Source organism: Lagenorhynchus albirostris, chromosome 12, assembly GCF_949774975.1.
Source record: "Lagenorhynchus albirostris chromosome 12, mLagAlb1.1, whole genome shotgun sequence".
NCBI lineage: Eukaryota > Metazoa > Chordata > Mammalia > Artiodactyla > Delphinidae > Lagenorhynchus > Lagenorhynchus albirostris.
In genome coordinates, this window is record NC_083106.1 from 69,765,121 (window position 1) to 69,778,744 (window position 13,624).

At 39.4% G+C, this 13,624-nt stretch overlaps 1 protein-coding gene across 1 annotated transcript in view; it reads left to right on the top strand.

Moving 5' to 3' along the window:
- Nucleotides 1-7,570, top strand: part of TBX18 (T-box transcription factor 18) — a 30,276-nt gene extending 22,706 nt beyond the window's left edge. The window contains exons 7-8 of the mRNA XM_060168153.1: nucleotides 2,499-2,593; nucleotides 4,661-7,570. Coding sequence (XP_060024136.1) covers nucleotides 2,499-2,593; nucleotides 4,661-5,385 — 820 coding nt within the window. The 3' untranslated portion in view covers nucleotides 5,386-7,570. The remainder of the gene's footprint in view (nucleotides 1-2,498; nucleotides 2,594-4,660) is intronic.
- Nucleotides 7,571-13,624: the final 6,054 nt, after the last annotated feature.

Here is a 13,624-nt window from a genome sequence, read left to right on the forward strand (position 1 = left end):
AATGTTTTACTCAGGAAGGTACAAAAATTTCTTCTCTTTAAATACTTCAGGAAAAACATAACCATTTTACTAAATAAACTTGGCCATTTGATAGCATAAATTAGCGAGGTGATAAAATGTGGAAATTGTTCAAAAGCATCTTGTATAAATTACCGTCTTGGCTACACTCCTGCAGGAGGTGTCTTTTATCTTTTCTTTAACTAGATGGGAAAAAGTCTCCATTACTGGAGAAAATGAAGGCTTTTTTTTTAAAAAAAGTCCAGATTCAGCTAATAAATATTTTATAACTGTTTCCTGCAAAATATCTGAAATCCTTTCTAGAACTTGCAGTGTGAAACAACAGCTTCAAGAAAAATATCAATAGGTCCAAATCAGATCACATGTCGATCTGTCACCTTCAGAGCATCCCTTTACAGCTTAGGGTTATATATTTGTGAGGATCAATAACTTCTCCCTAAAAATTTGGTCTGTGGGTTTGTATTTGAAGCATCATACAGTTTACACTGCTAAAGCAAATAATGCACTGATGGTCATCTCCACAGCTAATAAATTTCTAGGTCCCATCGATGCTCAGGACTTACCTCTTTGTAAATTCCCCTTGAGATCACTCCAGGACTACCTTGGTATCCTGAATATTTAAAACTACAATTACGAAAACTCATCTCTGCGGTTTCACAAAGCAGTTTATACAAAACTGTGTCCTAACTTCTTTAGCTTAAAAAAGCTTCTTTCTAGAAAGTCATAAAAATTGAGTATTAGTACAAGCTAAAAATAGAGCAATCAGCTCAACAGCACCCAGCGTTCATAAGTTGAGTATTAAATGAAACCTGCAGGTCATGTGGGGCTTTGGGACTGACCAGGCTGCCAACCTTCTCCCCAATCCATACTTTAATGTACATAAAATATTGCTGAGTAGAGTGGTCTTGGATCTGGTTTGTAGTCAGCCACAGATAGCATGTCTTGTTTGGAAAAAAATCACTTCGTGGTGAACAACTTGAGAGCTAGGAGAGGGTTTAAAGCTTTGTATTCCAATCCTCACTTTGTGGGAAACTGCAGTCCAGGGAGCTTCAAACATTTACTCAAGGTTAGTGGGTTGTAGTTACAACCCAGTTCTCCTGATCTCCAGTCCAGTGTCCTTACCACAAAATAGTCCTCTCTCTGGGGCACACTGATTCCATCCGAAGACAGACTCTGTCCTTCATGCTCAGGGCAGCCCAGGGCAAGCAGCGGAAGATGGTTTTAGCTGCACGCACAGGTCACTTACCATGGGTCTTTAGAGAGCTCTCGCCATGTTGTACAGGGGGTGTGACTCTGTGAGGCGGTTTTCTCTAGTCTTAGTTCATAGCTCATGACTTGGGGATGGAGGGAAAGTAGCACGTGGAGTCTAAGCTATTAAAGATAGACCCTGTCTTTAATATCAGCATTAAATACAGATTATCTGTATTAAATAAAACTGCATCTGACAATCACAAGAGGTGTTCGTGTGCTGTTTGACACTCGGGAATCAGACATTTCCTACAGTGGAGCTATATATTTCATGAAAAGCACAATGTTACCTAGATTAACAAATTGCTTAGCACTGAGATGATTGAGGAAATAGTTGGTGAGGCCTTGAGAATGTGCTAGTTGAGTGAAGGGCCTCATTTCTATGACCTAGAGGACTTAGTTATCTGATGTATGGAAGTGATATCTGAATCACTTACAGTAGGAGGTACATACATTTATTATGTATTTAGAGTAGTCACCCTTGTTTTAAAACATGCATGTATCCACGTAAGTAGCCCATAATGAAGTTATCCTGTCTCTCTAAGTGTCCATTCATTAAGTGTGTGTAGGGGCTTTAAAATAATGTCTGGTGCTGATACTAGCTCCATATACCGTAGCGCCCTGTGAGGTCACCTTCCTGGGATCATCCTCCAGGCTGGGCTGAGAAGCCAGGGCTGCCCCCTCTTCCCCAGAGCCCGCCCTGGCTGCCCTGCGTGTGGTGATCATGCCTCTGAGAGAGAAGTCAGTTTTCTTAGGATGAGTGCTCTTCTCAGCTGGCTGCCGAGGCACCGGATGCTGGATAGAAATGCCTCTACAGGGCGTGCTTTTGTGGCAGAGCTCTCCACATCAGAGGGAGAGTGGTGTAACAGGGAGAGAGTCTGAGCTCCAGATCACAGCAAAGCCGTGGACTCACAGCAGCTAGGATGGACTCTCTCCACCCCAACTTCCTGGTACAAGGGTACAGCTTTTTATCCCCTGAGATCAGCTAAGTTTTCTGAGAACGTTAACAGGACATCCTGGGTGGATTCCATCCTCTTGTGCTCCTGGTGACAGAATGGTAGCTCATCTCTGAACCATTTCTTTTTCTGTTTGTGCCAAGCTCCTCACCTGCCAATGTGGGGGGCCACTGTCAACAGCAGCGGTGTTTTCTGAGCTGCTTATTGTGGCTGCAAACTCCAACTGCTCCTAACTGAGCTTCTTGTGTTCACCCCCATCCTGACCCTTCCATTTAGAATGGGTTTGGAAGCCCTTGTGGAGTCATATGCATTCTGGAGACCTTCACTACGGACCCTCACCTTTGAAGATATCCCTGGAATTCCCAAGCAAGGTAAATCACAAAGTCTCTTGGGTCAGGGACTTCCCTGGTGGTCCAGTGGTTAAGACTTCACCTTCCAATGCAGGGGGTGCAGGTTCGATCCCTGGTCTGGGAGCTAAGATCCCACATGCCTCCCGGCCAAAAAACCAAAACATAAAACAGAAGCAATAGTGTAACAAATTCAATAAAGACTTTAAAAATGGTCCACATCAAAAAAAAAAGACTTAAAAACGAAAAAAAAAAAAAGAAGTCTCCTGGCTCATGTATACAGCCAGGTCCTGCCTAGATGCTCAGGCACTGAAAACTGCACAAGTCATTGCTTGTGCTCTATAATGGCGACCTCATTACCAACATCCTCCCATTACAGGATCCCTCTCTTTTCTGTCTGGTATGGGGATGGGCCAGGAAAATGGCCGTTGTGGTCAAAGGTTAAGTCTTGGATGTTTTAGGCTGTTTATATATTTCATAACCTTTACCCTAAATCTCTTCTTAAAATTAGAGGTAGACTAGTTGGCCCTGGTACCAGGTGTACTTCACAGATAATTGCCCATGCTGGTCCCGGTTTACCCTTTCTTGCCAGCTTCCTCTTCCTTCAGCAGAATTGCCTCTAGGCAGGGTTCTCTTGTATTTATGATGAGAAGGTCAGGCACACTGAGGCAACCTTCCCTGAGCTCCCCTTTGAGTATTTCCTGCGAGCCCAGGGCTGGTGTTTCCTCAGAGGGAGCAGCATGGAAAGGGATGACACTTCCTTCTGTACTTGGTAGGTAGGACTCGCGGCTCACTCCTGCACTCAGGCATTTTACATCTGATCCTGCCCAGCACCCCGTTGAGAATTTAGCATTGCTGGGTTTTAGATAATTATCATTGGGCAGATTGGGCTTTTAGATTATTTTAAGAAGCTGTATAAAACACTGTCACTAGAGCAATGAAGGTTTTACAACCTATCCAGCCCATTGGAATTCTCTTCTCTCCCTAAGTTCCGTCAAGTTGCAAACATCAATCTGTCAGCAAATCCAGAGGGGGGAGTCAGCCGCCACCACTGTTATTGATTGGATGCAGGGTTAACCCCCCTCTCTATTTCACAGGGCTGTTTACTTGCTGGACCTCTGCTCTTGTGTTAGCATGTGATTCACCAAACCATTTTCTGTTTGGAAATGAGATATGTATACCTGTAGCTGATTCACTTCGTTGTACAGCAGAAACTAACACAACATTGTAAAGCAACTATACTCCAATTAAAAAGAAAATAAAGTTCTAGATGGTTGCCTTATTTCAGTAGCCCTGAGTGGTACAGTCATTGATGCACACAAGCTTGCAGTGGGAAGTTGCAAGTTTGTTTGAGGCAGGATGTGTCTTTGACCAATTTGGCTCTTTTCTTTGAATTCCTTCTTTTTTGGCAAGAAAATATATTGCTCCAGAGGAAGCTCTGCCGAAAGAAAGAGTAAAAGTTGGGTAGGGGCTTCCCTGGTGGCGCAGTGGTTGAGAGTCCGCCTGCCGATGCAGGGGACACGGGTTTGTGCCCCGGTCCGGGAAGATCCCACATGCCGCGGAGCAGCTGAGTCCGTGAGCCATGGCCGCTGAGCCTGTGCGTCCAGAGCCTGTGTTCCACAACGGGAGAGGCCACAACAGTGAGAGGCCCGCGTACAGCCAAAAAAAAAAAAAAAAAAAAAGTTGGGTAGAAGTGAGGTGATGGAACTTTTGGAACAAGATACAGGGTAAGATGAAATTTATATTTTCTAAAGTTGCCAGGAAAGTCAGTATTTGTAGTGTTTATTATTAAAAAATGAGAAAACTCTGAGAAAGCTAATTGAGGGAGAAAATGTGAAAATTCTATGTGATAGTGTCCTAATATCTTCTGGAAAAAAAAATAGTCACTCCTTGGGGAGATAATTTCCTTGAAAATATTGAGAGGATTTATGTTTAAAATATTTCAGTCTGAATTCAATTAAATTACAATTCCTGAGAGTGGAGACCATCTCCTTTTCGTCTTTGTACCCGCCCCTTGTAACAAGTCCGTCTAGCTCATGTGTACACAGTTGAAAGGAAAAGATGCTCTTTACATTTCAATTTCTTTTGTAGGAAATGCAGGTTCCTCCACCTTACTCCAAGGTTCTGGGAATGGCGTTGCGGCCACCCACCCTCATCTTCTGTCCGGCTCCCCTTGCTCGTCTCCAGCCTTCCACCTGGGACCCAACACCAGCCAGCTGTGTAGTCTGGCCCCGGCTGACTACTCCGCATGCGCCCGCTCTAGCCTAACCCTCAACCGATACAGCACGTCCTTGGCCGAGACCTACAACAGGCTCACCAATCAGACGGGCGAAACCTTCGCCCCGCCCAGGACTCCCTCCTACGTGGGCGTCAGCGGCAGCGCCTCGGTGAACATGTCCATGGGCGGCACGGATGGGGACACCTTCAGCTGCCCACAGACCAGCTTGTCCATGCAGATTTCCGGGATGTCCCCCCAGCTCCAGTACATCATGCCTTCACCCCCCAGCAACGCCTTTGCTGCTAACCAGACACACCAGGGTTCCTATAACACGTTCAGGTTACACAGCCCCTGTGCCTTGTATGGATATAACTTCTCCACATCCCCCAAACTGGCTGCCAGTCCTGAGAAAATTGTTTCTTCCCAAGGAAGTTTCTTGGGGTCCTCACCGAGTGGGACCATGACGGATCGGCAGATGTTGCCCCCCGTGGAAGGAGTGCACCTGCTTAGCAGTGGGGGTCAGCAGAGTTTCTTTGATTCTAGGACCCTAGGAAGCTTAACTCTCTCATCATCTCAAGTGTCTGCACATATGGTCTGATGAAGCCTTTAAGTTAAACTACATTGGAATCTGGCTAATGTATATTCTTTCTTCGTTTTCCTTGTCTTTTCTTTTTGGAAAGCAATATGAAAAGAAACTTATCAGTAGTTTGTAAAATGTACATATAATAGAAAATGAAGGCTCACTGAGTTTTTTTGACTTTCTCATGGTGAGATTGTAATTATCTTTGGTACATATGTATACTGTATATGGCATGTGGGGTTTTGCAGCCTACAAAACCACATCCTCCCTCTATTTTTCCCCCCAGTTACACAGAGTATTGGCATAAATGTAGTATGTTTAACCAAAGTTCTCATACTTTTTAAAAAACCAAACAGCAAACTTAAAACTTGGCAATGACACTAACCAGACTAAGACATATAACTTAATTTATCAGGAAAATGCTCTACACAGTTTCCTACTTGAGGGTTGATAACCAGCAGTAACCAGCACACAGAGTCTTGTGAATTCTGCTATTCTTGGGCACAATGTGAGAACCTAAGTCAGTAGAAGTCTTAGTAATAGTACTGAGGTATCTGTAATCATGAAGGATTAGCTTTTGTGTTCCTATTTGCTCTTATTTATCACAGGTATTAGGTGACTTTGGTCCTATAAAAATTCATAATCCATAGTAATTACTTTCTTAAGGAAAATGGAAAAGCTTGTGATTTTTTTCACTTTCTATTGGACATGTAAGAGGTATTTATTCATCTGCAGAGAATAAATTTCCAGTATTTTGGATTTTTTGCTCATTTTATTTAGTATCAAGTAGACTATTAAAGAATGTCCTATAGACATTTTAAATTCCAGTTTTCACCAGGGAAGGAATATATGATATGACTGGAATGGCAAAAAGAAAATAAATCCACCTCAAATTCTTTGATTCCAATGAGAAATGTCTAGCTTTTTAAATCAAGAAGAATTATATTGTTAGCTATCCCTTAGGTTTTTATAGTGGTTTTTTTTTTTTAATTCAGGATTTTTTTCCACCTTGCTTTGAGATTCCTGACCCATGGTCTATAAGTAAGGGAAAAAGGCATTTATGCTACTTATTTATATCTCATAACTCCTACAAATTGAAACCTTCCCCCCTCCTGAACCTTGTCCCTTTGTCTGAAGTCTTTCTCAAAACAGATAGATTCTAGGCCTTCATGGTGTTAAATAACGCTGTAAGGAATTTCAGGGGGTTATCTCCAGCAATCTGTCTTTTGGGGGTTGCAGTGCAAAGGCCAAAGCCCATTACTATAAAGTTCCTCTTGGAAGACTAAGGAGGAAGATACCAATTATGATAAAGGAGCTGTAAAACTTTTAACCTCAACATCATTTTTAACCTCAAAACTGAAAAAAAGAAAATGAAAGCAGTATTATTTTTTAAAGACCCCTAAAACAATGTATACAGGGTTTCGAAGCATGTAGTAACTTTGATAGCACATAATGAGATGAATAGGAAAGGCTAAGAATGCAAGGTGAAGAGGATTACCGAATGTCTATTGAGGATAAAATCATGTGTCTGTTCATTGACTCACTACATTTCATATATTTGCCAAGCAAAAGCAGTGTGTTTCAGTGCTAACCAGAATGGCTTTAACCGATCCCTAGGTTAGATGGGGCTAGGGCGAAGCTCCTGGTTTGCTTCTTTACTTTAAAACAGCATGGCTGTTACATATTGAGGGAGATTACTATTTAAACAGTATTTGCACAGAATGTGACTCTGTTTATATATACTGATAAATTTCCTCATGGGTTCTCTAACAGTTTGTCCAATTAGTATTGATCTTTAAATTTAAAATTAGCATGAAGGCACATGACATATATCCAATAGGTAGATCTACATAAGATGTTTGTGTATGGTATTAATAACTTGACAAAGATTTGGGAAACGTCCTTATTATGAGTACATCCCAGCCTCAGTGCTTGGTATAATTTAAGGAGAACAAGAGAGTTTTCCATCTGGAGAAAACATAGAAAGTAATGATCTATACCTATATGCATTAATACGATGAGAATTTTCCTTTTTGCTCTTTGTGATTTGAGATGACACCACAATACAAGTAGCATTTTTAATTAATCTTTTCTTTTCAATTTAGCAATATTGTACAAATGCTGTTTCCTTTAGGCTTTACTGTAAATATTAATCATCATGTCACTTCAAAGACTAGCCTTTTATCATTATATTAAATGACATACAGGCATTGATAATTATATATCTGTATTTTATTAAAAAATGCTTAAGAAATTATATATTAAAGTGTGTTACTAAACCCTTTCATGGCTTTGGAGGGGAATCATTTGAAGTGTCTATAAATGTTGTTCCAAGAACAGGCCCACACACGCATGCTCCAAACACAGATTTTGTAGCTTATGATTACAAGGCACGGGGAAATGGGCCTGGTATTCACTTTTGATGTGTTCGATATAATTTCTTGGTGCCTTGACCATTTCATTGAAGGTGAAGACCTGACAAATGTTGAACACATGAAAATTCACATGTGAGAAGAGGAGGGCAGAGTGGGATGTTTTGTTTCGGGTCCGGGGTGGGGGGGGAAGGGCAAGGACATAAGAATGAGCTGCTTGTACCACTGACCAGCGATGACAGATCACTTTTAGACCCCTTACTCAGAAAACATTCCAAGGGACATTGTGATGAGGTGAGGTTGCTGCTAGCACGACCAGTCACATTTTGAAAATTAACACTTGCTTCCATACAAGCTCCCTCCCAGAGGTCACCAGCTTTTCACAAGCAGGGCACCCACTTGCTGACCCCTGATTTCTGGAATGTAGGGGGTCAGGAGACTTTGGTGGCCCCCAGAGAAGGTTGGGGCACAGTGTTGCTGATATAGCAAAGGATCACACTCACTCTTTATATTAGTGGAATTTTGAGCAAAATGCACCTCACTTTTAAAATGTGAATTCCTCTTGAGACCTCACTCCCTAGATTTAAACCTATTAGCAACTCACACCTTAGTATGAAATAGATAAACAGACGTTTTAGAGATAGCTGGAGGTTTGATTAAGAGAAAGGAGTAATTTTTGGAGTAGGGAAGTTCTGGGAAAATATGAATGCGAAGAAGAAGGTGCAAGAAAAGTGATCACTAACCAAGCCTGGTGTAAAGCCATTATACCAGCCATTATTTAATTTCATGAGTTTCTTTCAGGGGTCATGGTAGAGTTGGCGGATGCTATGCGAATGCTGTCTTTAATTAGACAGGTTTGTAAAGAATCCTTTATTTCAAAGTGTAACTCTGCTGGGTTTCCTCATGGGGAGTTTATTGACTCATCTGCATGGAGATTTTCTTAAGCCTTCCATTGGTAATTAAGTCATTTTATTAAATTATTACCATATTGTGTTTTAATCTCATTGATCACCATTCCTTAAAATATGTGCTCAGATAAACAGTAGGTGAGGTTGAACATGTGAACAGTGAAGTAGACATATGTGATTACAGCCTTCTAGGAGCTTAAAACTTGAAAACAGTATCAGTGATGGAAATGAACAAATATATATATGTATATATTTTTTTCAAGTATAGAAACGTCCAACAGATGTTTATAACCTTAGTATCCATCTGCATGCTGATAGATTTTCAAATGGTGAATTTTCTGTTTTTGGAATTTTGCTATGGTGAGATCATCACTTCCTTGAGAATAGGGAACTTGGTTTCAAACAATGGGTTTCCCAATCAGGATTTTGGACAAAAGTTAACCACTTTAGAGCTCAGTTTTTTTATATGTGAAGGAAGTGTCTGGGATGAGAATCTGTACTATTCCTTTCAGTTTCAAATTCATATGACCTTAGTGCATAAAAAATATTCAGCTTGATAGTAGGAAAATAGCTTTATAAAAATATATCTTTGGGAGATATGTACATATATTTGGATATATATATTTCCAAAAGGTATGTTTTTATAAAACTATTTTAGATATATATCTATCTTTATAAAGAACATTACATCACCAGGATTATTTAAAATTTATTGGATTACTTAGAGTTTTTAAAAAATGGAGCTGTGCTTTATTTAGTTATAATATATAAGACGTACTTTTGTATATTAGTATTTGAAGGAAGCTGCACTTAATTATGTATTTGCTACTTTATAGTGAACAGAAAAAGACGTTAATAAAATTTCCTTTTCATGATGCTCTTAGTGGCATGGCGTAAAATTGTTTCACTTTGGAAATAAGTGAAATAATTATGGAATCTAGTAAAATATTTAGAGATCATTCCAAGCCATTCAAAATTCATTTAAATCTTCACTGAGAAAAAAACATGAATTTGTCTTTTTGAAGGGTTTTATTCATGCTGAGACTCAGATACAAAATATAAAAAAGTTGATTACTCTGCAATTCATTGAGTTTGCACAAGGCTGGATCAACATACCAATCCTTTGTTCATTTAAAAAATTATATTAATTTTAAAATAATATTTTAAAACTATATTCATTTTAAAATATTTGATAATTTTAAAATTATATTAATCAGGTCACTAGAATAACTTAATAATAAAGCAAAGACATTTTTCTAAATAACAGCTTTATTGAGATATAATTCACAAACTGTACAATTCACCTGTTTAAAGTGAACAATTCAGTGGTTTTTCGTGTAATAAGAGTTGTGTAACCATCACCACAATCAATTTTAGAGCATTTTCATTACCCTGCAGAAAACTCCATGCCCATTAAGTCACCCCTTTTCCCTCTGCTCTTTCTTTAACCCAAAGTCCTAGGCAATCACTAATCTACTTTCTGTCTATAGATTTGCCTATTTTGTGTTTCTCATGTAAGTGGAATCATACAATATGTGGTCATTTGTGACTGGCTTCTTTCACTTAGCATAATGCTTTCAAGGTTCATTCATGTTGTAGCACGTATCGGTATTTAATTTCATTTTCTTTCTGAATAATAGTCCATTGTAGGTATACACTACATTTTATTTATCCACTCATTGATGGACATTTGGATTGTTTTCATTTTTTGGTTGTTAGGAGTAATGCTGGTAAAAACACTGGCATACATGTTTTTGTGTGGACATATGTTTTCATTTCTGTTGAGTATATGCCTAGGAACGAAATTACTGGATCCTGTCGTAATATTTTGTGGAACTTCCAGACTGTCTTCCCAAGTCATTGCACCATTACACATTTTTACCAGCAATGTGTGAAGGTTCTGATTTTTTCCATATCCTTACTAACAGTTGTTATTATCAGTCTTTTTGGGTATAGCCATCCTAGTGGGTGTGAGTGATATCTCATTGTGGTTTTGATTTTCATTTCCCTGATGACTGAAGATGTTGAGCATCTTTTCCTGTATATCTTCTTTACAGAAATGTCTGTTCAGATCCATCACCCATCTTTAATTGGGTTGTCCTTTAATTATTGAGGTGTAAGAGTTCTTTATATATTCTGGATACAAGTCTCATCAGATATATTTCTTGCAAATATTTTCTCCCATTTGGTGGGCTGTGTTTTAACTTTATTGTTCATGTCCTTTGCCTCACAAAAGTTGTTAATTTTGAAGAGACTCAATTTATCTATTTCTTTCTTTTGTTGCTTGTACTTTCATTATGTGGGCCAAGACATTTTGATGAACTTTTAAGATCTGCCTTTTCACATTCTTAGTAGAAGTAGTAGTAACAGAAGTGCATTTTAGCGTGCTTTTTGGGTGAATAAACTTAATAGTACTTGATAATTACACCTCCTCCCAACACACCTGAAATGTTGTCGTTGGGTAAATAATTTTACGTCCTTAAGTGCCTTAAAAGGAGAGTGAAAAGATCCCAAAGCATCATGAAGTTTTTATTACCATAGAAAAAGGTTGGCACTTTCAGTATTTATTCAATCAATAAATATTTATTGAGCATCTACATTGGCATTATCTTAGACATTTGAGGTATTGCAGTGAAAAAAATTTTGGTGTCTTCAAATGCCCTGTAAAAGTTGAAATGCTGGTTTCCTACGGAAGAAAACTTCATACTGTAACATATCACAGTTGGCAGGAAAAAAATGTTGCCTCTTGGCTTCTCTGTGAGCTGGTGCCCTCGCCCTTATCATGATATTACATATCCCAGATGGTCACTGCAAAATGCTTGCTCCTATGCCAAGGTACAACAGGGATGCATTATCGCCTTAATTCTGAGTGTGTTCCGTGGTTTTCTTTGGAAACCCTAACATCATTTAAATTGTTTCAGTTTGGCTCTGTTTACAGAACTGTAGTAAATATTTCCCTATTAATAACAGGAAGGGGAAACCTTACTTGTTTAGGGTTTTGGAAAACTCCTGCATATTGTTCTTAAAGGTGTTTGGTGAAATGGATTGCAGAGATTTGCAGATTTCTTTTTCTTAATTTGCCTAAATGAATTTCAAGGGAAAATTAGTTGAACCGTATATTTTTCAAAGAGAATAGAAGCTCTCACTCATCAATGATAAAGAAAATTTTAAAAGTCATTTCTATCAAGGAATGTTACAAAGTTCCAGTAGTCCCTGGCTTTAGGGACTAAGGAATGAATGAACATCATGGCAGGTCCCTTGTAGCTTCTGTTCATTTTTTTTTTTTTTTTCTGCATTTGATGACCTTGGTGTGTGGAGAAGAGAGGAAATAGCAATTGCCTATGTTTAAATGTCTGCTGTCCACTCAATTTTACCTTGGGAGGGCACGATGCGGAGACAGAAATATAAAAATTAGAGCTAGAAGAGCCTGAGTGGTCAAGTAAGAGAGTTCTATGTGGAGAAGCAACTGACCTTCAGAGGTAACAATGTTGACCATCTACAAGCTTCAGACAAGATATTCAGAAAATTTCAGTGATAGCCTCCATCAATGACATTAAACACTTTCAAGCTTCCTTGTCTTTCTTCATGGTTTTCTCTCAGCCCTGAATGTCCTTCAAGCCTACATTCTCATTTTTTAAGGAATTACTTACTCTTTCTTCAGTGAAGCCTTTCCCAATTACCATTCTTTCCATATTCCTTTCCCCAGGAGAAATAAACTCGCCCTCTAGAATGTTACCACAGCACTCCATGCATACCTCTCTCAAAAGAAAATAACTCAATATATGCTCTTCATGTAGGCCAACCAGCCCAGCTACAATGGGAGATCCATAAGAGAGAGAGCTGTATCTCGTTTGTTTTCGCCACAGCGTACAGTGAAGATAAAAAAGTGATTAATGAAGGAGCGGATACATGAGTAAATATGTGAATAAATTAATAAAAAATTGAATAAATTTTGTAGGCCTACAAAGGAACCTAAAATTTGATAGGTCTGGAGGTTTTGCTTGGTGAGCTGCCAATTTGCCATTATCAGCAGAGACACAGAGGTCAGTAGTTCCTCACAAAAGGACAGGAAAGGAAAGACTTTCTCTCTTCTTTCCTTCCTTCATTCCTTCCTTTGTTTCTTCCTTCGTTTCTTCGTTCCTTCCTTTGTTCCTTCCTTCCTTCGTTCCTTTGTTCCTTCCTTCCTGTTAGCATTGTGGCTGACACCTACATAAGATACTCCTCCCCATATTCTATGTATTTTATCATGACTGTCTTCAAAAGCTATTAGGATACTATATGAATTCAAAGGGGAAATACTCCTAAGGGGAGAATGTATTATATGCAGCATGGAGATCATTCATTCTAGGGAGCTTCAGCAGGCAAAGCTATATTTTCAGGAATTGACTGTTTCTGTTGCAGGCATCCCTAGAGTTGCAGGCATCCCTAGAGTCTAGCAATAAGAGGAGGAAAGTGGGGCTTTCTACATCCTAGGACACCCAGCTGGACACAGATGTGTTGTTGATTGAAGTGAGATGGGTAGAGAAGTCCAGGCTTCACAGGTGATGGATGTATTGTATCCTGGGAGCTATGGGCCCAGTGGCTCTAAAGGGATTGCCATATGAGGTTATTAACATAGTTACTTGTAGGTTATTAGTTGTACATCTGTGCAAGTGAGTTGATATTACAATAAATATCATTTCATCTAGAAAAAGCACCTATTTTGTAAGATTAAAAAATAAAATTACAGAAGAGTACCTAGAGATCTCTCCAACTCACATGGATTAGGGGGTGCTCGTCAGGATAAAAATGTTTTCTCTGTTGGTGGAGACCCAAGACACCTTGGAGAAAAACTTCTTTGCTGTGAGGAAACCTGTAACAATGACTGTTGACCTAATAGCACTGCATATCGGGGCACACATGCCCCTTCTTGCTCTCTGCCTGTTCCTTTTTCTCTGGTATACAGGGGTGAACAGCTTAGATGAGTGAGGCACTGCA